At 39.0% G+C, this 26,055-nt stretch overlaps 1 protein-coding gene across 2 annotated transcripts in view; it reads right to left on the bottom strand.

Moving 5' to 3' along the window:
- SUGCT (succinyl-CoA:glutarate-CoA transferase) overlaps positions 1-26,055 on the bottom strand; it is a 527,109-nt gene that overhangs the window by 421,404 nt on the left and 79,650 nt on the right. For both annotated transcript variants that reach the window (XM_070425193.1, XM_070425194.1), the window contains one exon: positions 9,910-10,005. In XM_070425193.1, coding sequence (XP_070281294.1) covers positions 9,910-10,005 — 96 coding nt within the window. The remainder of the gene's footprint in view (positions 1-9,909; positions 10,006-26,055) is intronic.

Here is a 26,055-nt window from a genome sequence, read left to right as displayed (position 1 = left end):
CAGCAGTAGTGGACTCGATCTCCTTTGTAAAACCACCCTGGAGACACCCCAAGAATTCAGAAAGGTCAGCACTTCCTCCGACAATCACAGAAGAGGCTGCTGCCTATTTTAGGGTACAGTGTTGCTTCCCTTCTGCTCTCAGTCATTTCTACAGAGATCAAACCTGCACATTTATTCTGTGCTGAGCAGGATGCTGTTCACTTGGTAATCCAGTCACTTAGAGCAACTGCAGGATATTCAGTGCTGAAGTTATATAATAACAGGATAACCCGAGCAGTAGGGGGCTGGAAGGAGGGAAAGAGACAAATGCAAGAGTGCTGATTCCACAAAATGAAAATCATTCCCAGGAACCTCTCTCCAGGACACTGAACCAAAGAAAACGGTAGTTTTACCTTAAATAAAATATCAGTAGCTCTAAGGACGGGGAGGAAATCATCTAATAATGTGATCATGTTCCCAGAGTCCTCCAAGTCCCCAAAGAAAATTGCCATTCCATTACCAGGTTACAAGAGTGACATCTAGTGGACTCATAATATAATGCCCAAAAGGATTTCACCTGTACTTTAGAGCAGGGCTTCTCAAAATCTAACCTAACAATGAACCCTAGAGATCTTAAGATGCAGATTCTGGTTCAGGAGAATAAACTAGAATCTATTATTTCTAACAAGCGTCCAGGTAGTACCAACACCCCTTCTCGCTGGACCACTTAGAGTGGGGAAGACCTAGGGCATTTCACACCTGCTTTTACTTCTCAGGGGGAAAAAGGAGGGGTGGGGGGGGCAGCATGAGAGAATCATTTCCAGGTAAAAATTAAGTCAAAGGCTGGAAGAGGTTAATGGGGGGGGCAGGGAGGACCTATGTAATACTTTCAATAATAGAGATTAAAAAATAAAATTTAATTAAGTCAAATGATTTTTTAAACTGTCCCTACTTCACTAGCCCCTCTCAGCATGCACACTTACCATCTCCTGTCTGAGCAGACTCCCTATACCGTATTCCTTTTCCTACATTCCAGAAACAAAACTAAGAAGGTAAAGAGCCTACTTCACAGCCACATTTACATGTGGGCACGATTTGCTCAAGTCCCCAATACAGGTTCACAGAACATAACATCTTACAGGTTTCCTTTTACTATTATATTAGCCCAATATTGGGTTACATTATAAAAATAATTTGTGCCATATCAGAACTCAGTTCCACACGCTCCCCGCCCCCGCAAGTTAACTTGTACCTGAAAAGGGAGCCCTCATGGGAATGTATAAATACTAAGCACACCTACTCAGAATTTCAACATTTGCCCTGGGCACCCCTAAGAACAGAAAAGGATATGCAAATACATTTAAATCCAACTGTTTCCAGATCCAGTCCCATGTGATTTACCTGAACCGAAGAGCCTTGACCTCCATGCAGAGCCACCAGACAGGACTCTTAGCTGTAAAGTAACGTGTGCACCCCGCCCCAGAGGAGCTCTGTCAGGCCCCCCACAAACTCCCCCTGCCAAGGCCTCCAGCCCAGGTAAATGAGACGCTTTCCTTGGTTCTGGGTCACCATTCTCAGAGCCACCCCACATGGAGAAAAACAAGTCCCCCTTTCCCCAAACACACAAAAATGCACAACGCCCACTTCCTAGTCCAGTAGAATCCTTTAATACAAGTCCACTGATCTAGGACAAATTGTCATTTTCAAGCAGTGGCACACATATTTAAAAAAACAAAAAGTAGCCCCGGATGGTATGCTCAGTGGTTAGAGGGTTGGCCTATGCATCAAAGGGTTGTGGATTCGATTGCCGGTTGGGGCACATGCAGGAGGCAGCCAACCAATGTTACTTTCTCACATTGATGTTTCTCTCTCTCCTTTCTTCTCTCCCTCTTTCTGCCTCTCTCTCTAGATTCAATGCTGGGGGGGGGGGGGGGCGGGGTGGATACAGGTGAAGGATTAAAACAAATGAAAAAACAAAAAGCAGAGCTGTTCTAGTTGAAACGGGTTTGGAAAACTCAGAGATCCGCCTCCCGGATTTCTCCCAAGGCTGTCCCCTACCCCAGGCCCCTGAACATGCCTCTTCATGCCTCAAATATTCCTTCACACCCCACTTCTGCCCCAGCCTACCAACTTCACAAACTAGAGTTTGAAAACCAGAAACTGTGAGCCTCACAATAGTTAAAACCAAGCCGCTATATTGCTCCTGGGCATTATTACTCTTTACACAGACGGGAGCAAGAGATATTTCATGTGACTTAATTATAATTCTAATACAATTTTAGCATATGCAACCAAAGGATTTATTCAAGAGATGTACAACTTGATTTCCTGAAGGAAATTTGCTTTTAAGTAGTAATTAAGGATCTCTGTAATGAGTAAACAACGGAATTGCTCATACCTCTTCAATTGCTCTTGGCAATCCCTAAAGGAAAAAATATGTAGAAGAAAATATCATATCACTCTTCCTAAATAGTTGGTTGAAGATACAGTGTGGTGATTGTGGGGTGGAGGGAGGGGTTGGGGTAGAAGAGGGTATAGGGGGAATAAATGGTGATGGGGGAGAAATGTTTTAATAAAGAAAAAAATCAATTGACCAAAAGAAAATTGTTGGTCAAAGATAAAAAATGAAACTAAACATGCCAGTTTAAGTAAGTAGCATTGCATCTACTCATGTAGTTATATCATATAGTCTCCCTGCCTCGGTTGGAATCCCAGCTACACCACTTACATGAGATGCTGGCCAAGTTACCTAACCTCTCCATGCCTCCGTTTCCTCATCTGAAAGTAAGGGCAAGAGCTATACTTATTTCACAGCATTGCTGTGAAGATTTAATTAATATTTTAAATATTTAATAATGGCATAGTAATATTCATTCAATAAATGTGATCTCAGTATAATATTATTAATATTATTAGTAATAATATTATTTAACTGAATATTCATAATGGCATTTGAGCTTTGGGATCATTTTAGCCAAATTTGATACAAAACACATACAATCCCGTGAATACAGTGAGAAAATTAAGAATGTAAGAGAAGCTGATAAAATCCTAAAGAAATTCCAGGTTTTTTCCTTAAAATAACTTCCTTTCTTTGTGTGTGGCTCAGTGGTTGAGCATCGACCTGTGAACCAGGAGGTCAGGGTTCAATTCCCAGTCGGGGCACATGCCCGGGGCTGCAGGCTCAATCCCCAGTAGGGGGCATGCAGGAAGCAGCCAAACAATGATTCTCATCATTGATGTTTCTATCTCTCTCTCTCCCTCTCCCTTCTTCTCTGAAATCAATAAAAGTCTTTTTTTTAATAAAATAGCCCTAACCAGTTTGGCTCGATGGATGGAGAATCGGCCTGTGAACTGAAAGGTCCCAGGTTTGATTCCGGTCAAGGGCATATACCCTGGTTGCAGGCACATCCCCAGTAGAAGGTGTGCAGGAGGCAGTTGATCAATGTTTCTCTCTCATCGATGTTTCTAACTTTCTATTCCTCTCCCTCCCTTTCTGTAAAAAATCAATAAAATATATTTTTTTAAAAAAAATAAAATAAAACAGGCCAATTTGTCAATTGGAGGCAATTCTGATTTTTTTTACATCACAATGGCCTTTGAACAGTCATAAGTATGTTTATTCTTTGTGCAATATGCTGTCCTTCAACATCATATTGCCTAATTCATTTTAAATTTAGGGATGGTCCCTAAAATCAAAGAAAGCTGAACCTAAGGAGAAGCCCAGCGGGAGCCTATTATGCCAGGAGCCTAGCATGCTCAATTACCCGTATTCTGAGGACTATGAGAGTCCCAGACACTCCTTTCAAAGTAATCTGGATCTTCAAATAAACGGTTTTGTTTTTGTTTCAACAAGAATCCCAAATTCATAAGGATGAAGGCACACATAAGATTTAAAGCAAATACTATGTAAAAGCTACCTCACCAAAACCTTTAGAGAACCAAAGGCGCAGGGGAAATTCAGGCAACTCATGCCTTAATTTACAAAAAATAAAAAATAAAAACCTTCAATATTCTAACTTATCAGTGCTAAGTAATCAAAAAGTTTACAGAAACCTCTAATGTATTTGCTGTCGCCCACACTTTCGTTCCCGATAAATATCCAGGTATTTCTTACTGGGTTATCATTATCAAAGTACTTTGCAATCTTAAGGATATAAGAACAAATGTTTAAAATGTTCTGTGGTTTTCTCACTTTTTAAAACCGAGAGAGAAATCTCCACAACTGTTGGCTATCAAAGGGATGGGTGTGTATCTTTTATAGAGATAGGTTCCCCTCTTGGAGGCTTCTCAGAAATTACTTCTGAAAATCATTTTGTCATGTTTCATTTTGTTAATGAATTTACACTAAAACTACATTAACTAAACACTTCAGTAAACTAGAATCCTTCTCTATTCCCTTTGAAAATTGAGCAGTGTTGCTATATATGATGCTCCTCAAACTGTAATGCTATATTGGGCAATGGCTCAATACTACAATTTCTGAAAAAGATCTGAGAACAGATTTTTAAAACAGAAAAGTACCACAGCATGTTAGATCTTTATTTTCTCTTCCCCTAAGCTGCCATGATGGTTTTCATAAAATTATTCCATAGTTTCCTATAACTGTTATACAAAGTTATAATTATGAGTTTACAGAAATAATCATAGGACCTACCTTTTAGTGAACACTTATTAGAGTCAGGTACTACACAAAACACTTGCACACACTATCTCATTTAATTCCTTCATTAAACATAAAAACGACTATCGTTATTACCTTTTTGGACAGGAAGCAGCTCACCTTAGGGAGAGTAAAAGACTTGTCCAAGATTTCACAGTGACTATGTGCTGGAGGCATGAGCCTAGGTCCGTCTGACTCCACAGCTCACACACTCCCGGCTGTGCCTCCTACATTCTCTCTGAGTTTCTAGAAGTCAACAGCTCAGTTCTTCCTCAACTGGAAGCCTTCAGGACCTGAAACTCCACTGGGGGCTCAAGAAATTGTTGTTTATTTGATTTATCAGGAGCTCTGCAAAAGCATGAATTGAAAACATAGTAGAGGAAAACCTATAATTGCCCTGTAGTTCAGAATTCAAATATACTACTCTAGCAAGGTCACCTGTTAGGTTTGGTACCTTCTAGAATCGTAACAAGTCATTTGTCAAAGAAATGATGAAAACAGATTAGAAGAACTCTACCATCTGCCAAAGAAATTAAAAGGCAGGTATCCACAATGTATCAAACACCAAAAAAGCTACCAGTTTGGAAATAGGAAGAAAACAAGCTTTGAAATCTTAAAACCATCGTTTCAACTCAGGCTCTTTTGACCCTAGCTATGGTCATAAGAAAGTTGCTCAATCACTCCAGGTGTCCCTCTCATCAAAAAAAAAAAAATGAGAAGTGTCTGTGTGCGTGTGTGTGTGTGTGTGTGTGTGTAAATGTATCTGTATGTGTATTTATTTATTTAATCCATTACATAGTATATGTTCAATGGAGCCTGCAAGATATTACTGTGACTAACCAATGCATCAATTAAATTAAATGTGCAATGCCAACATATGCTTGTTTAAACTATACTTTCAAATTTTAGTTTGGATTTATTAGAGTTAAGGTTGGGGTAGGATTAGGGTAGAGGCAAGGATCAGAGCTCAGTTCAGGGTCAGGGTTATGTTTTGAGTTAAAATTAGGTCAGGGTTAGGATGAGAGAGTTCAGGTTAAGGTTGAGGTTAACACTGAGTTTGTGATTAGTGTTAGTATTAGGATCTGCGTTAGCATTGAGGTTAGCATGTGGTTTTAAATTAAGGGTAGGTTTAGGTTTAGTGTAAGAGCTAGGGCTAGGGTTAAGTTTATGTTTTAGGGTTAGTGTTAGAATTTAATTTTGAGTTAGGTTTTGTGTGAAGGTTAGGGTTAGAGTTGTGGTTAGGGTTGAGTTTATAATTAGGATTAAGGTTAGAGTAAGAGTTAGATTAGAGTTTATTGTTTGGATTTAAATTAGTGTTAGGTTTAGGTTAAGGGTTAGATTTAGGGATGCTTAAGGGTTAGGATTAGGGTTGAGTTTATGATTAGGTTCAGGGTTAGTGTTAGAGCAGAGTTAACTTCAAGGTTAGGGTTTGTTTTAAAATTAGATTAGGTCTAGGGTTAGCATTTGATTAAGAGCTAAATTAAAGTTGCATTTAGAGTTAGCTTTAGGGTTGGGATTAAGTTTTTACTATAATTGGTCTTAAGGTTTGAGTTAGAATTATGGTTAGGATTAGAGTTAGCATTGAGTATAGCGTTTGTGTTTAAATTAAGTTTAGGATTAATGTTAGAGTTAGGATAAGAGCTAAGGTAAGGTTTAGGTTTAAGGTTAGGGTTAGGTTTTGAGTTATGTTTAGGTTTAAGGTTAGATTTAAAGTTAGGGTTATGGTGGGGAAAAAGTAGTTAATGTGTAGTGTCACTATAATAAAGGAAAAACTCACAAAGAAACAGATAGATGTATAATGTTTACATTTTGACTTACTAAAAAATCCTTAAATAGGTTTTGAAAATATGATATGCTATGATGTAACAGTATTTTGATGTTTTCTAAGGACTGACAGCAAAGTGCTACATCTCTTCAAGCTTGTAATTTACCGCCTGTCCGAGTCTCTGCTTGTGCCAAATTAAATATACAGTATAAAGTCCCTACCAGAAATAACATGGCACAGCTTCCTGCTCCGCTCATTGGCTGAATGGGGCCAACTGAAGAAAGGGAAACTGGATTTTACTTAGTCATCTGAATAACTGTTTTCTTCAATTTCTTGAATTAGAAGCTACTGGGGGGAAAGGAAATTAAAAGAAAATTCCCCATGTAAATTATCAGGCCATTGGGGAAAATTCCACTTGAAGTTCCTACATTTGAAGGGCTCAAAAAAAAGATTCTTATTAATGAACTGCTCAGAAAGTCAACTTTTCCAAGCGCCCAAATTTCTGAGGCCTCAGAGTACTGTAAAATCTCTCTGCCTGAGAGGCACCAATTGTATTGTACTATAAATGGTGGAGTGCTCCCTTCCAGCAGACACCACCCAAAACTCTTCTGAGGAGTGTTGTAATAGAGAACATGGAGAAATGGGATGAGAGATGGAAAAAGACGTGCCATGGAATCCACGGAAGGTTTCTGGGATTATTTATGGTGAAAGATATGATCATATGTTTATCCACAGACACTGGGTAATGTAAGTGATAGAGGAGATGACGTGCAGGCAAGGGACAATTCATCCATTGTGATAGAAGGGAATGAAATGAACTACTTATGGATACACATGTAGAAGTTTGGGAGGTACTGTAAAGAAAAGATGTAGTAGTTCTCTTCTGATTGCATCACTTTTGAGTGAAATAAGAAGGTAAAGGTGAGGAGAGAGGGGAAAGACTTGAGGAGAGAGGAGATGTGAAATAGTCATCCCAGAAGTAAATATGTAGGAGAGCTGGGTAAAGCTGGGAGAAATTTGAGAGAGGCAGTCATAAATTCTGAGTTAGGTTGTATTTATGTTTTCTTCTACCCATATCTATTGCTTGAGTGCAGGCATAGAATACTTTCCAGACATTTACATTCCATGCATTCAAGGTCTACAATCTTTCAGATAGGGTTCAGCAAGAATAGAGGAGAGTGGACTGGGCCTCTTAACTAATTCCTAAGACCACCAGAGTCTTCCATTGTAGACCTTTATATCAAAACTCAGACAACTCAAACTAGATACAAACAATAATTATTATATAAAATTAATTGTAATTATCCTCTTATTCACCCATAAAAATATTTTCCAAATATATTTTTAAAATTGTAAACAGATCAGGTTCTACAAGTATATCTAGGACCTATCTTGGTATGCTAGTCTCATTCGAGCTACATTTGCATTTGTTCCTTAGTCATAGTGCTGAACTTTACCAAGAGAAAACAAATTAATTCTGGGCTCCTGAGGAAAGACCCTAGCAGATCTCCTCTTCTTAGGAATAATAAAGCTGCAATCAACTAGATAAAATAAGCACATTATCCATTTTATGTCACTGGGACAATCCAAGCCGAAGACGCACATTTGTGTCTTCAAAGAACAAAAGTCCGCACATGCGCACATGTGCGCACACACACTTACATCTTTTAACTACAATTACAAAGATTGTAAATTTCTTTTCACATCATAATGAAGTTATTGAGAAAACAACCAAGATTCCAGAGCTCTGGTGCAAACACCAGGATGGATAACTGAAGTCTTTACAAAACTTTTAAAAAATACATTCTATTTTTTAAAATAAGTGAAAGATAAAATGTAAACCTTATACTTGAACACATACATGAACCCCTCGCTATGTCACGTGAGTTGGAATTACACTGTAAAACCTTCCAACTCATAAATGCTTCCTCCATACACATCAAAAAGTGAAGCCGAGGCTGACATTATTTGAGATGAATTCCCAAGGGTTCTAGCATTGTCCTCTGTTAAAAATGCCCTTGACAGGGATTTCCATTATTAAGGATGAGCATAAATTAATTAGCTGATGAGACCCCTTAGCTAGGAGCCAGTTTGGTGGAGCAGGGGTGGGGTGGTGTAGAAGGAGGAAACCGGAATCACACACTCTCCTATCAAAGGTAGCACGGTCTGAAAGAAAACTCCACAAGGAGGCAGGAGGTCAGAGTTGGAGTCCATCTAACCAATCTAAGGACAAGATGTCTTACCTGAAAAATGAGAAGGCTGAATTGGACCATCTCTAACTAGTCCAAAAAGACCACTTTTGTGACGGGAGGTAGGTTTGGCTAAAAGGATAGGAGCAAACACAAAGGGCTAAGGAGAGGGGAAGCAAAATGTAACCCATGGTGGTCACAAAACCACGATGGGAGGAAAGAGGGAAGGAACTAAAGAAAACATCTCCACAACTGTAACTCTGCCAAGAGATTAACTAAATGTGTTCAAAAGAGAGATCGTGGTTCTAAGGAAAATCATAGTGATGTCTCAGGCATAAAGACCATAAACAGAAATAGAGAGAGAATTGTGGAATCATATTGGGTCACCGCTTTCTTCAGATCTGTATTAAAAAACTGAAATGAAACTAGTTTTGCCCGAGGAAATACTGTTCTTAAAACTAAAAAGATGATTAGCAATGTTGATGGGTTTCCTGACAAATGGAAAATGCTGACTTTTATGAGTTCTGTTAAGAGCACTAGCACTAAAATGACTATAGCAAAGTTCACTCCCTTATTCAACAGAAATTTTATAGTATCTAGTATGTGCTTCTACTAGGTATAAAAAAGGACACCATGAAAAAAACACCTCTACTCTTACACTTACATCATATTGCGGAAGATATGACAAATACAATGAGATATAATACAACTGGGCTAAGCAAAGGTTAGGGGTTTGGAAGAAGAGTTGGAGTTTTTTGTTTTTATTTTTGAAAGATCACAGTTCCTTCCCACTTCATTCACACTAGCCAAAGTCAAGAATTTCTAAGGACAAGTTTAGACACTTAATAAAGAACAGCAGTTCCTGAACCATCTGCTTTGCTCAAAAACGAAGATCTGTCACAGGCAAATTTTCATTTTACTCCAACCCTGTGAGAATATTATTGTCAACTGGGGTAGGTAACATTTGGTTTATAAGTGACATAGTGAACAAACCACACTTTCTCAAATGGCTACAATTAGTGCCTCTTTTGGGTGAAAAAAGAAAAAAATAATAAAGCAAACCATCCTGAGTCCAAGAGTTATTCACTTTCAGCAAGTTTCTTTGATCCATTTAAGTGTCCTGTTACTAATCTTCTGATGAAGAAATGTGCAAAACACAGCATTACAGTGAACAACAGAACCTTGTTATAGTTAGACAAAGATATATGATAGAATATTCTGAATGTTTTTTTAAGGAAATCATTTCACAAACTCATACCATACAAAACTGCAGGTTATAGTAGCCCAACACTATATTCTTGTTGTATTCTCACCTGGTAGGGAACAATACTGCCATGAGCTGTGCCCCAACGTTTTGCTTCTTTTTGGCCAATAAGATAATTAGCAGCTACCTGGGTTAAACATGCCACCTATTAGAAGAAAAAAGAAAAAAAAATTAGCCAGTGTATCTATACTCAATCATTAACAAAAGGTTATAATATGAAAGTTCTGATTTGATTTCACTTAATGTCATTGCAGAAGATAAGAGAGAAAAAAAGAAACTCCCAACAGGTTAGAAAATATGCAGGCATCACCTTTCATCATACAAAGCAAGGAAGAGCAGTGTTATATTATTGCATGAGTAATGGTCACCTGAGAAGTATAAATACAGAAACATTTAGCTCCTGAAAAGATTACCTGAAGGCAGAAGTTGCCCCAGCAGGTGGAACCTGGTCAAGCTTTTAGCATCAAAGCCTGAGCAAAATAAATCAGCAATCATACATTCCCTTCCCCTCTCCTCCGGCCCTTTTACTTTCCATCAATATGACACAAAATGAGACTGTGTCATCACTGAGCAGGTGAACCAAAGTCAGGAGGCACATCCCTCTAAACTTGTCATTACATATACAGATAAACAAACTAACTAACCTCTATTTTGTTTTTAAGTCTGTTTAGTCAAGTTTTCTGTTCCTCGCTGCCTAAAGCATTTTTACTAACACAGAGAATCAAGATTATTTATTGATATTTTATTCAGCGTGAATCACCCTCATTTAAACAAAAAGTACTGTAACTTTCCCAACTTGCTTCTGGCCTCATTATTATACTTATTTCCATGTTCAAGAAGCATAGTTCTATTAAAGGGGTTATCTAAAACTGACTCGTGCAACATTTCATATGCAGATCTTGAAAACCCACAATAATCCAACTCCATCGAAGGATAGCATGAAGATAATAACTTGCTCCCTAGAGATCTGCCACAAGAAACTATGTTCCAGTGAAAAGCCATGCCTTTCAGGGCCCAGGACTATGGAAAGGAGGTGACCTAATAACAACTTTTCAGTTTCCAGAAAAAAAGGCATCTTGACTTCTAACATCATCAAGACAGAGCATGGGCTTGCTCTTCCCATTATAAATCATCAGATGTGACTAGCAATCTATCAAGCCAGCAAGTCAAATATATTCCACATTGAGGCTGACTCCTGCAACAACTCAACGGGTGACTTTTCAAGGCTCGGTGCCACAACCTGTTACTGCCCTCTGCCTCCTACCAGGGCCATCAATAGGGCTTGGCCTGAACGAATCCCCTTGCAGCGGCAGCCATTCTCCTTTAGCGTATTCTTGGGATTTACACTGATTTTTATGTTCATTTACTGCTCTGTTGAAATTGGAACTGCCTTATGGCAGCTGGTTCGGCTGTACTGCCCAGGTGGCAAAACTAATAACCTTTGAGTCATCCACTTCTGGACCTCCATCTGGTCTTATGCATTTGAACCATGGAGCATTCCAGGGCTGCCTGGGGCTGCCTAATGTTAATCACCATTTCACAGATCACTTCTGTGTCTTTCAAAATGGAAAACCAAATCAACATTTTGTAGTAAAAATGCACTGGATGGGAAGTCCAGGTTCATGGTTTCTCATTTCAGTCTACCTCTAAATAGTTGTACCACTGTAGGTATATAATTTAACTACTTTGATTTTTCAGGTACATTCTCTGTATCTTTGGCTTTTGACCCAAACCAATTTTCAATTTTTTAAGCTTTTTTTAAAAGAGCAGAACTCCTATATCGAACCACATAATACAGGAAATCCTAATATATAGGGTGTCTCAAAAAAATGAATACACACTTTGAATAATTATGAAGGCAATGTTTATTACAATACATTTCATTTTCAAAATTGAGCATTAGCTGTTAAAGTGGGTACACATTTTTGGGGACACGCTTTATATGCACATAATACCCCCACGTGCTCTGACTGATGCAGAGGCAGACCTGCAATGCCACCCTGCGCAACATGAACACAGAACACAATTTGCAAAATAGTAAATAGTCTTAACTTTGCTTCCAAGTTCTCTACGCTTCTGACCCTACTCTTCTTCTTAAAAGTCTGGCAGATAAAAGATAGCAGGGATGCAATAGCAATTTTCCTGTGAAATTGAGGAAATTTTCTCCAGTCTAAGGTCTTCTATTTTCTTACCTATAAGAAAGGATCTTCGTTAATCTAGCTATGTTGTTGTTGTTTGGGGAGGGGGGAGAATGGATCAGGGGGAGGTTGTTTCTTTCAAATACATTAGGTTAAAACATCCTCTAATGTGCTCTGCTGCTACTGGAGGCAAAGAATCTATAATAATAAAAGCGTAATATGCTAAACCAGATGTCCTTCCAGATGACCTTCTGGACTAAGCCGAGGCTGCAAGGGAAGCCCCAGTCCCAGGTGCCAGAGGGAAGCCAATGGTGGCAGCTGGGGGAAGGAAAGCCTACTCTTGCACAAATTTCGTGCATCAGGCCTCTAGTTCACATTAATAAAAGTAATTATTTGCAAACAATTAATCACAACAGGCTTAGTATTCCTACTTCTCTAATCTCAAGGTCAACTGATAATTAATACATCCACATCAGCAAGAGCTGCATGAGATAGTGGGCTGACTGGATGATCACAGGTTAGTCTTAAATCCTAGACAGACCTAAGACAACTGCGAGGGGTACACATGGTGTGGACTGTACCTGGCTATCTTGCCCACTACCTCATTCTTTCTTCTCAACTTTGGCTTCTGTGTTTCTGTCCCCACCTTGATAGCTGTCTTAAACAACTATTTAATAAAAGCAGCCCCATTTAGAGTTAGTTTGAATGAAGAGTCAGAACTCATTTCACAGACTGTTTCTAAATGGAATACTATATCCATTTTCTCCACACAGTGCTGACTCATGAAAACAGCAAACATTTCAGAACTAGCGTGCTCCCACTGGGCAAACAGATTAAATAAGATTTGAAGCCAGATGTCATCCAAAAAGAAAGTATGATTTATCAGTAAATACTCAGAGGCAAAGTTGGAGGGAAATGAATTATACTTTGAAAAAAGAGAGCACTGGGCTAAACTTAGTAACCCAATGTTTAAAAGGGGTATTACAGATCTGAAAGTAATCTACTATTTACAAGGATTTTTTTTAAGGCAGGAGAAAGGGGAGAGAGTCAACAGCTATCATGTGATTATGTATAAAAAAAAAACAGAGGCTTCCTGGCAATTAATGACAAATTTTGCAAAACTCAAATGAACATAGGATGTGACTTTTTGGTTAATAAGTACATACTGTATATCCATTCTAAATATTGCATTATATCATTATTTTCATCGTCTAAACTTAGGCTCATTATTTCATCATGTGGATGCTATATAATTTACTCAGAATGTTGCCTTTATGTGGTTTCATCTAAACAAAAAAAAAAGCCATCTTTGATTTAATAATAATCATTCTGACAGCAAAACTATTATTTTAGATAACATAGTGGATCCTAATATTCTTTGTTTCTGACCAGAAAACCAATGGTGTGGTCAAAGTGGATCTTAAAGGGCAGAGTCCCTAAAGGATTAAGTAAGAAGACACACAATTATTTCCCAAAGCAGCTTCAAGATATCAGTCACCACATATTTCACTCCTACCAAATGAGGATCAAGCTGCAATAATAGAATCTTTCATCTCCAAAAGGACAACCAAGTATGATAGGCAAATTGGGGAAAACAAGACTAGAACTATGGTCCATTGCATCAAAATGGGTAATTTCACCATCTGCAAACCCCACTCTCTTGCATATATTCTGGCCTCTAACTAAACTGTGGACTAAACCCCAGTTATGCTTCATTTCTGCATTTGCCCATATCTCTAGCCAGTCTTCAAAGTCCATTTCAGTGTGATCTTATCCATTAAGTTCTCCCATCACTGAAGCACAAAAATATTTTCCCTGCCTCTGAACAAATACGGCACAAGACCTTAATTTGCCTGACTTCTGCTACACTTTCAGAGTCAACCTTGTACTACAATTCGAATTATAACATGGAAAAGCTAGAAAGACCTAGATCAGTGATGGAGAACCTTTTGAGCTCGGCGTGTCAGCATTTTGAAAAACCCTAACTTAACTCTGGTGCCGTGTCACATATAGAAATTTTTTTATATTTGCAACCATAGTAAAACAAAGACTTATATTTTTGATATTTATTTTATATATTTAAATGCCATTTAACAAAGAAAAATCAACCAAAAAAATGAGTTCGCCTGTCACCTCTGACACACGTGTCATAGGTTCGCCATCACTGACCTAGATCGATAGTTCCTAAACCTAGTTGAGTCATACAATCACATGGGGAATTCTCCAGATCTACTGAATCAGACTCTTCAAGGATGGAGCCTGGGGAAAAAATTTAACCAATGTACTATTAATTGTAAACAAGCCTTAGAAAAGTCTAGTCTAATTCCTTAATATTACAGACTAGAGGCCCAGTGCATGAATTCGTGCATGGGTGGCGTCTGGCCAGCCCACCCCGATTGGGGCAGTCAGACCAGGCTGGCTGGGGGAAAGGATGGGTGAAGTTGGCCAGCCGGCCCTGCCCCCTGGTCAAACTCCCAGTGGAACTCCTGGACAAGGGGACAATTTGCATATTAGCCTTTTATTATATAGGATAGCTAAATAAAGGAATAGTGCCTTTCTCCATGTTACAATATTATTTAGTATCTTATCCTATCACTCCTTTTAAACTGGGAACTATTTCAGGGTAAAAATTATGTATTATAAAACCTTTGTACCTTCTCATAGCACCTAACATGGAGCTTGCACACTAATTTTTTAACACATGAATGACTAATTACTGTTGTCTTACTTATTCAACAAATACTAAGTGCTGCTTTGTGTAAGGCATTATGCTAGGTATTGGGTATACATAAGTAAATGCAAAAGACATTATCCTGCACCCCTTGGACTTATTAAAACTGATATGGGGAAAGGAGCTGGAAGAGAACTTTAAAAACAAAGATAATAACATGTGTGAAAGCCCTAAGGCTGGAAAGTGATTAGCATGAGGGCTGGGGCAGGCGGGGGGAGAACCTGACAGTAGACCAATGTAACTGAAGCGTTCCAAGAACAAAATAGGGAATGAAATTGGAGAGGCTGACAGAGGCCAGATCATGCCAGCCCTTGCAGATCATGGTAAAATGTGGAGAGCAGCTACAGCGTTTGGACAGGCTCAAGCCTCAGACTAATGAGAGGGCATGGTCCTCTCGTGGCAAAGCCACGTGCAAGTCCCAGCTTGGAGAGCAAAGCCCTCCCAGCACAATTATAGCCAAAGGCTATGGTTGTTAGCTTGACGTTATGGTCTGAACCTGTGGTCCCAGGTGGCTGACTGATGTAGGCTGTGGGAGGTGCAGCAAGTTCTGCCAAAACAAAGCTTAATAGAGTTCTCAGGTGCATGTAATCAAGTAGATTCAAAACTCACGAGAACATTGTAAACATCTTGACCATGCCCTTTCTTTGCCTCGTGGGATCTGACTATAAAATAAAGACTCGGTTTACAGGCAGTGGCACTGTCTCTCCATCGGAGAACAGTGTCCCACCTGGCCCCAACTGTATTCTCTTGTCTGTTTTCTTTAATCCTTCACCATCACCACCCCCTTAGGTTCACCACTGGCAGATTTCTGGCTGAATATCGGGTAAGCTATTAAGATATTAACAGAAAGGAACCAAGATGGCAGCACAGGTAAACACCTGAACTTGCTGCCTCACACAACCACATCAAAACTACAACTAAAAGACAAAACAAATATCATCCAGAACCACAGGAAGGCTGGCTGAGTGGAAGTCCGACAACTAGAGGGAAAGAGAAAAGCACATCTAGACTGGTAGGAGGTGCAGAGGTGTGGAAGAACAGAGGTACGGAGGCACACGAAACGGGCTGGCAACTGGGTATGCTGTGGTCTTTTCCAATCGGGAGTGAGATACAAACTCCCTACTGCTCTGAATTCCAGTTCCGGGCAAGACTCTGGGGACCCAGACTCACATGGAGAGAAACTGGACTGTCTGGCATCAGGTGGGAAAACAAGGGCGGCTTTCCCTCAGAGGTGCTCTCAGCATTCATTGCTCCTGCACAGGGCCGTGGGACACAGAAACCCAGGGACCTATCTGGGGCAGGGCCGACAGGCAACCATTGCTGTTTGCACCACCCAATGATTCCCTGAGATCCCACCCCACCCAATTTACAACCCCACCCAAGCTGTGCACAGAGGCTTTTGCATATGAATGGCCTGGCTTTTTGAAATCTACAACCTAACAAACTGCAGCTGGGTCAAAGAACCCCAGAGCTTCCAAAAGAAGGCCTAAGGCTCCTCAGCAGCCTGCATTGCTTCACAGCTATGCCTCATCTGGGCACCTCCAAACCCCAAACAAAGAGGAGGAATCTGCAGATCTCTCTGTAGCTCCTGCTGGGTGGCCTCAGGCAGTAGCTTACTTTGCACCTCCTTGGAGATCCAAGAGCCAGTGTACCCAGTGGTCAGAGTGAGACCACACCAGATTACAACTCTTCAGATCCATAAGAGAAACACTCGGGACAAACTCAGTGAACACCAAAGCCCCACTGAAGCAAGTTCTGCCATATAAGGGTGTTTCCAGCACAGCAGTTCTCCCATTGTAGACACAACTGGTCCTCACAGCCAGTTGACCTGGAGGTCAATTCCTCCCAGTGATACCAACAGCAATCAAGGCTTAACTATAACAAGACTGTGCACAAAGCCCACAAAGGGGTGCACCAAGAGTGTCCAACTCAGGTGACTGGGGAGGCTGAGCCACTGGGCCCTATCGGGAACCTAGCACACAAAACCACTCTATCAACACAGGGAAGCAGCCAAAATGTGGAGACAAAGAAACATGTCACAAATGAAAGAAATGGAGGGAAGCAAACTACTGGATATAGAGTTCAAAACCACGGTTATAAGGTTACTCAAGAATCTTCTAGAAAGCTATGAGAAATTTAGTGAGACCCTCAAGGATATGAAAAAGGACCAAGTAGAAAGTAAGCATACACTAACTGAAATAAAGAATAATATACAGAGATCCAAAAGCAGACTAGAGGATCCCAAGAATCAAGTCAAAGATTTGAAATATGAAGAAGCAAAAACACCCAGCCGGAAAAGCAAAAAGAAAAAAGAATCTAAAAATATGAAGACAATGTAAGGAACCTCTTGGACAACTTCAAGCGTACCAACATCTGAATTATGGGGGTGACAGAAGAAGAGAGAGAGCAAGATATTGAAAACCTATTTGAAGAAATAATGACAGAAAACTTCCCCTACCTGGTGAAAGAAATAGACTTACAAGTCCAGGAAGCGAAGAGAACCCCAAACAAGAAGAACCCAAAGAGGACCACACCAAGACAGATCATAATTAAAATGCCAAGGGCAAAAGACAAAGAGAGACTCTTAAAAGCAGCAAGAGAAGAGCAGTTAGTTACCTGCCAGGGCGTGCCCATAGGACTGTCAGCTGATTTCTCAACAGAAACTATGCAGGCCAGAAGGAAGTGGCAAGAAATATTCAAAGTGATGAACCTACAACCAAGATTACTCTACCCAGCAAAGCTATCATCTAGAATTGAAGGTCACATAAAGAGCTTCACAGATAAGAACAAGCTAAAGGAGTTCATCACCGCCAAACCAGTATTATATTAAATGCTTAAGGGTATTCTTTAAGAAGAGGAAGAAGAAAAAGGTAAAGATAAAAATTATGAACACAAAGTGACAACAAATACATATCTATGAAGAAGTTAATCTAAAAATCAAGTGAATAAAAAATCTGATGAACAGAATAAACTGGTGATTGTAATAGAATCAGGGGCACAGAAAGGGAGTGGACTGACAATTCTCAGGGGGAAGGAGATGTGGGGGATTCGGGAAGAGACTGGACAAAAATCGAACCCCTATGGACAAGGACAATGGGGGGTTAAGGACATGGGATGGGGTGGGAACCAGGTGGAGGGGAGCTATGGGGAGAAAAAAGAGGAACGACTGTAATAATCTGAACAATAAAGACTTATTTTTTTAAAAAAGACATTAAAGAAAAAAGGAAGTCAGAGAAAGGAACAAGCTGAAAGGAAAGGAAAATAAGAGTCCACATTTGAATATTTTGAAATGGAGAAGCCTGCAAGACAATCAATTAGGCTGGAGTCATCAACATATAGAACATACATAAAGTCATCCCTTAAGGCAGTGGTGCTCAACCTACTGGCCCTTTAAATATAGTTCTTCATGTTGTGACCTCCAACCATAAAATTATTTTCGTTGCTACTTCATAACTGTAATGTTGCTACTGTTATGAATCGTAATGTAAATATCTGATATGCAGGATGGTCTTAGGCGACCCCTGTGAAAGGGTCGTTCGACCCCCAAAGGGTCGCGACCCACAGGTTGAGAACCACTGCCTTAAGGGGAAATGTAGAGATAAACTAAGAGAAGAAATCAGAAGTAATATAAAACAAAAGAAGGTAAGTCTCCATGTCAAAACAGCCTTTCCACTAATCACAGGTATGGTCAATGATGTAGGTACAAACTACTAGCACCAATTTAAATACCCCAAACAGGGCATAGGTTAATAAGATATGATATTTATATATAGTGGAAGACAAAGTAGACACTGAAAATAATACAACAGAAGAATACAGTCTTATTTAAGAAAATGCTGACTACTCGCTTTTTTAAAAAAAAAAAATTATTTTAGAAAATGGTGAAGGGATGAAGGGATTAGAAGTTTTAGATTTATAGAAAAATTACCAAGATAGTACAGAAAGTTTCCATATATCCCATTCCCAGTTCCCCTATTACTAACATATTAGTGTGACACATATTTAAAGAACCAATATTGATAAACATAATGATTAACCCCAGTAGTTGCACTCAGTTGGTTGAGTGGTGGGTGTCCCGTGTACCAAGGGTCAACGGTTCAATTCCCAGTCAGGGCACATGCCCAGAGTGTATGTTCGGTCCCCAGTCAGGGTGCATGCGGGAGGCAGCCGATCGATGTTTTCTCTCTCCTCTTTCCTCTCTCTCTCCCTCTCTCTCTCTCTTTCCTCTCCTCTCCTCTCTCTATTTCTCCCCCCCCCACCATGTCCCCCTCCACTTCCCTACCTTCCTCTCTAAATTCAATAAAAACATATTTTTAAACTGTTAATGATTATAATCCAGATGTTCAGATTTCCTTAGTTTTTACTTGATGTCCTTTTTCTGTTCCACAATAGCATCCAGGTTAACTAATACATTATAGGTAGTTATTGGCTCCTTAGCCTCCTGTGGCTGTAACAGTTTATCATGCATTCCTTGTTTTTGATGACCTTGACAGTTTTGAGGAGTAGTAATGAGGTATTTTGCAGAAAGTTCCTCAACTGGGAATTTTTAAATGTTTTTCCCATAATTAGACTGGGATTATGGGGTTTTGGAATGAAGACCACAAAAGTAAGCACCATTTTCAACACGTCATATCAAAGGCATATACTATTGACATGATTTATCACTTTCGGTGTTGCACTTGATCACCTGGGTGAGGCCGTGTTTATCAGGTTTCTCCTCTGTAAACTTACTCTTTTTTTTTCTCCACTTAAGAGGTGGGCTGGGCGACTGTGATCCTCCTTCTAGAAGGTCAGTGTCTATATAAATTATTTAGAATTCTGCACAGGAAATCTGTCTCTTCTCCCCTACTTATTCAATCATTTACTTATATCACCACAGACTTATTTATTTTATACTTTGGATTATAATGCAATACTACTTTATTTTGTTGCTCAAATCATTCCAGATTTGGACATTGGGAGCTCTTTCAGCTGGTTCCTGTGTCCCCTGACATCCTCCCCATCATTGTCATGTATTTTTTGTGTGTCTTGTATTCTTTTTTTTTTTACTTTTAGCACTCTCTTCTTTGTGGCACTACAAGATGCTCCAGGCTCATCCTTATATGTCTTATTCCATTCTTACAGGAAAGCATAAAAAGAAGAGAAGTCATAGGGTAAGGAAAGGGACCTACTATTTATTTTAGTGTCAACTAGCACCTCATTGGTTCACTCATTTATTCAAAAATCTTGACATCACACCTACTATGTACCAGGAACTATTCTAGGTACAAGTGATATAGCAGAAAACAAGACAGATATGGTTGCACTCTCATGAAGCTTACATTCTAGTGTAAGGTACATTCAGATATACACAAAGAAGAAAATATCAAGAAATTATAAGTTATATGAAGAAACTGAAATAGAATCACAGAAAGGGCTCTTCTGGACTAGCAGGTTAGTGAAGACCTCTTTGAAGATGTAACATTGAACCTGAGACCTAGAAAAGACATGTGAAAATCTAGAGAAAATCTTTCTAGGTGACAAGATCAACTAATTAAAAGACTTTATTGTGGTAAAAAGCTTACCATATGCAAGAAGAAAAAGAAGGCCACTGGAGCTGCAACATAGTAAGTAAAAGAGGGATTGGTACAAGGTAAGGCCAGAAAGGTATGCAAAGGCCAGATCACATAGGTTCCTATAGGCTTGGGTAAGTAAGGATCTGGGATATTATTCTAAGGGTCATGGGAAGCCATTGATTTATATAATTAGATTACCTGGATTTTATATGAGGTTTCAAGAGGCAATGAATACAACCAAATTATCTCAGATGAGGTAGGTATTACAACTCCCACTTTTCAAATGAGAACACTAAGCCCATGGAAATTAAGTATCTCCTCTGGATCTCACAGTTGGTGGATGGTAAAGCTGACTAACACTCAGGTCACTCTATGCTCTAAGCTAGTGATGGTGAACCTTTTGAGCTCGGCGTGTCAGCATTTTGAAAAACCCTAACTTAACTCTGGTGCCGTGTCACATATAGAAATTTTTTGATATTTGCAACCATAGTAAAACAAAGACTTATATTTTTGATATTTATTTTATATATTTAAATGCCATTTAACAAAGAAAAATCAACCAAAAAATGAGTTCGCATGCCACATCTGACACACGTGTCATGGGTTCGCCATCACAGCTCTAAGCCATCCCTACACACTACAGTACTTGCTTCTGCTCAAGCTCTCTGCTCCCAGTCCCTCTCACCCTAGTAGTACTTGACTTTATATATATCTAGGTTATATCCTGGAGTTCACATTTTATATTCCCTGCAAGCCCCCCCTCCCCAAATTCTGGAGTAACTGGAACCCCTTCATGATCACTCAACTGTCCTCTGCATTTGCTTAGAAAGCACATCATTAACTGAATCAATAATTCTTCTCATGTTCTTCTACTCAACCTCAATCATTTGCCAACTATAAAGCATTTTCAGGGAAAAATATTAGACGATAAATGAGAACACATCTTTCAAAAAGGGAAATTTATCCTCCCATCAGAAAAACATTTTGAGATCTAATAGCTCTCTTTTTCATTACTTTGCATGTCAAGATTCCTGTGCAATTTAATCTGCTACACTTTGTCCCTCACACCATAAAGTAAACTAATTCCTTCAGAGTCACTAGGGCCAAGGAGAAAAACATTCGGGAGTAGAGAAGTTATTCTGACTACCTCAAGTTGAAAGAATAAGAATTCTACCTATTCATACTACATTTGTCATTAAGTTTAGGTATTTACTAATGATAAAAGCTAAAACTTACTAATCACCTATTGTGCACTGTTCTGAGCATTTGATATGAGCTATCTCATTTAATCATCATGACAACTGTATGAAAAAGGGACTTCTATTAACTCATTTTAGGTACAAATGGCACACAGCAGTTTAGTGATCTGCCCAAGGTTATATACCTATATATCAAGCCAGTACGTGAATTCAGCTAGTCTAGAGTCTGGCAATCTATACTATATTATATACATAATCAGATTACTGAAGATTTCGGAATGACTTTGATCATGGAAAAGTTTTATTGGACTGTCCTACTTGGTAAAGAAAAAAAACAGTGATTAAGATTCCTTTTCAATTAGGTAAACTTTCTGCAGTTAAGTTTGACTTTAATTATTATATAATATTTAATGTAGTACTCATTCACAGTTTTCTGCTTTGCTGCAACTATGTTTTGGCTTCTATTCCAATGTAACTTGAAATAAATTTCAATCAATAAACATTTTACCTGTAAACACTGAAAAACCAGTAGAGCTGTTATATCAACTTTAAAATCTCTACATTTATTTACTTAGCAAAGAAAAAACATTATCATATCCTCTTCCTAACAATTTTTAACTTAATGAAACGAACACACACTTTCACATTCCTCTGAGTTATCACTAATGATAGTCAAATAATATGCATGTTTACTTTATATAATAAACTCTAAGTGAAGACATAGTTGCATTATACTCAGAATAATTTTTCCAATGCATCTTAGTCAAAATCAGATATATAAGGAAATTGGATATCAAATGCCAGAGGTATGACCAGACAGCAAAGAGACATAGAATTTCAAAAGCATGTTTAAGATAATACATCAAACATATTTCTTACCATGAACCACTGACCCAATCAATCATTATTCTCAAAAAGTAGTTATGAACAACTAAAAAATGTGATGAGTAAGTGGAAATGTAGAAAAGTAACATTTAATGACATTATTTATTTATCTCTGCGATTCCATTTGTTCAATTTCAAAAGTCTTCTTCAGATATGGTCTTACATTTCAAATAACTTAGTTCTTTAAGATGTCTGTTTTTAGAATAAAATAGTGCTTTGTTCTGCAACACTAGGTTTAAAAAGAAGTTCTAAGAACAAGATGAAAGTTACTTTTGTTTATTGCTTCCTTTCTGCATTTAGCAGATAATTAATAAGCACTTATTATATGCAAGGCACTCTGTCAGGTGTCTTCGAAGGTCCCAAAATCAATAAAACAGAGTTTCTCAAGAAGGTTAAAATCCAAAAGAAAAATAACAGTGCCATCAAGTAGGGATAAAAAGTGCCATTTGAGCTGACCCTTTGATAAAGAGAATTTAGTCATGCTAAAAAAAAAAAAAAGAAAAGAAAAGGGCCTCCCATCGAAAGCAAAATTGTGAACAAAGTCACAGCAGAGATAGAAAAGTATTGGGTCTTTTTGAACAAATTAGTTAATGATTGAAAATACAAACTGAAACAAGGCATTAGATGTAATGACCAGAAGATCATAGATGATCACTAAGATGCAATATCAATAAAGCAGCAGGGACAAGAGCCAGATTAAAGGGGTCTAAGGAATGAATGAAAAGAATGTGGGTGCTGCAAAAATATTTTTTAAGACTTTTTATTGATTTCTTTTTTTTTTTTTAGAGAAAGAGGAAGGGAGAAGAGAGAGAAACATTGATGTGAAAGTGAAACATCGATCAGTCGCCCCGCCCACCCCACTAGGGACTGAGCCTGCACCTGGGAATCAAACCAGCGACCTTCTGTGCACAGGATGACACCCAACCAACTGAGCCACACTGGCCTGTATTTTAGAGGCTGTGTAAAGGGGGAAGGAGAGAGACTGGACAGTAGCTCAAGCAGGTAAGGAGGAAGATAAAAGTTTTATTTTTGAGGATGAAAAAAAACCCTAAAGTTCATTTAAGTATACTAGAAAAAAGAATTAATTGAAGGTGTGGAGTCTTAAGCAAGACAGAAGAGAATAAGTAAGAAAGTATGAGTGAAGGATTAAGGGTAAAAAATGTCATCTCTCAGTGAAGTCTTCCCTAACTCGCTGAGATGAAGTCGATTCCTTTTCTGTCTCTCTGTCCACTAGAACGGAAGATTAGGGAGGGAAAGAACGTGTCTGATTTGTTTGCTGCTCTCTGCCCAGTGGCAGGAACACTCCCTGAGACATACTGTAGGCACTCAGCAATTATTAACTAGTAAATAATGAATGAATGATACAGTTTTGCTCTAATTTGGGAGGAGAAGCTCAATGAAGAAAAAGAAATAGTTCAAGTGAGAAAGAGAAAAGGTGGATGCAATCCCTACAGAATAGCAGAATAGGAAAAGACATCTTCATAGAATAAAAATAGGCTGATATTTGCCTCTCTCTTTCTAAATCCTGGCTCTGGCCACTGGAGTCACAAAGAACAAGACCACTCATTCTTTTATCATATGCCGATTGGGTAAACAAAAATAGAGGCTGAGTTAGATAACATTGTCAGGCCCTGTGGTCTCATATTCAGGGTGAGAAAAGCAACAAAGGTGACTTAAGAAATAATAAGGGAATCTTCAGGGGCCTAAAAGTTGAGTATATGATGATGCTAAAAATTCATGGATGAGTTGAGAGATGAAATAACAACTCTTCCTTTTAGTCAAAATAGGGGATTGGGTGAGGCTGTAACGGGGATCCAAAAGGTCTTAAAAGGGAGGGTAGGCAGTTCAAAGGCTAAGAAGTTGAATAAAGGCTGATACCCACTGACCCCTGCAGATCCCCTTCATTGTTCCATGGAGCCCAGAAGCTGTTTCTTCTACAAACACACACACACACACACGTACATGGTTGTGGTTCATTTTGGGAAGAACTGCATACACTTGTTCAATTATGCTAACTCAGGGTACCTTCTACAATTCTCTATTTGCCACTGTTTACCTTTATTTCTGATCACCTCTGTCTGCCTTTATGCCCTAGGGACCTTTAATCAAAAGGGGGATTTGTTGGGTGGGCCTGATCTAATCCAAAGAACCTTAAAAGAAGGTGAAGCTCAGAGAGACATGCTCCCACTGGCCTTGAAGATGCAGCCTCCAAGAATGCTACAGACACAGGAACTGTATTCTGCCAACAACCTGAATGAGTTCGGGAGAGGACTATGAGACGCAAATAAGAATGCAATCCAGTAGACACTCTGATTGCAGCCTTTTAAGACCTGAGCACAGGATCCAGCCTTTCCTGGACTCCTCGCCCATGGAAACTATGAGATAAGGACTTTTTGCTATTTTAAAGTTACATTTGTGTAATTTATTATGCAGCAATAGAAAACTAATACAGGGTTGAAACCATTAAAGTGGATGACTAGACTAGGTAATTAGAGGGAAAGCAGAGGACAAGGGCAGGGCACTGAAGTCAAATGAGTAAGAGACAAAAAAAAAGAATAGGCTGTAAAGGTAAGAAGAGTAACAGACAAGGATGGTGTCTGGAGGCCAACAGTGGAGCATGTTAAAAGAAATAGTGTTGAATGCATGTCAAATAGCCAAGTGAGGTCAAGGAGGATGAGAGTGAGAATCTTGGAACCAACAAAAAAAATTAGCCTTTGCTGTGGCTCAGTGGTTGAGCGTCAACCTATAAACCAGGAGGTCACGGTTCAATTCCCAGTCAAGGCACACATGCCCAGGTTGCGGGCTAGATCCCCAGTAGGGGGCGTACAAGAGGCAGCCAATCAATGTTTTTCATTGATGTTACTATCTCTCTCTCCTTCTCCCTTCTTCTCTGAAATCAATAAAAATATTTTTTTACAAAGAAATTAGCCTTTAACAACAATATCAATAGAGGAATTGGAGTAGACATCGTTAACACAAGGGGTTAGAGAAGTAGGTAGGAAGCGGAAACCTCAAATACAAATATTTTAAATTCAGCAGTGAAAGGAGGAAAGAGGTAAAACAATAGCTGGAATGCATGGCCCAATCGCCAAAAATGGTGTCAAGTAAAGATTGCTCATGATGTTTCTTTTTCCAGTATATACAGATTTTAATAGAAAATTAATGAAGACCCAAAAGCCTTGGCGCTAAAGGAATGAATCTCTCCTAGTGAAATTTTAGGCCTTTTTCCAAGTTTATCATCATGGTAGTTTCCTAGAGCCTTTAGGTCACAGAACTATATAAAACAGCCCTGCATACAACAACAGGTTATAAACCAGGCCTGGCATGAGAAAGAAAGAAATTAACTTGCACACTCTGCCTATATCTGATCCTTCTGAATGACTGACACCTAAGAATGTAAAGGTGAATCTGCTGATGATTTTTGTCTGGCCATGTCACACTGTGCTGCTCGCTGAGCTTCTGTGGAACAGTTCCCAGAGTACCAGGGGAGACTCACTGAATGCAGTCCATGATTGAGTTCTTTAGTGGTGACGCTTTTTAGTGAGTCCTTGTGGGAGTTCTAGGGAAAGGCGTAAAGCCAAGTGTGGATTAGGACAAGAAATCACGATGTCAGTGACCAAATGATTCAGCAGGTAAACTATGTGTCATGTCATTACACTTCAAGCAAAAATTCATACAATGAATACA

The sequence above is a fragment of the Myotis yumanensis genome, unplaced genomic scaffold (assembly GCF_028538775.1).
Source record: "Myotis yumanensis isolate MYYU_CA2020_CCGP unplaced genomic scaffold, mMyoYum1.0.hap1 SCAF_9, whole genome shotgun sequence".
NCBI lineage: Eukaryota > Metazoa > Chordata > Mammalia > Chiroptera > Vespertilionidae > Myotis > Myotis yumanensis.
Note: the sequence above shows the minus strand (reverse complement) of the source record. Positions and strands in the feature narration are given on the sequence as shown.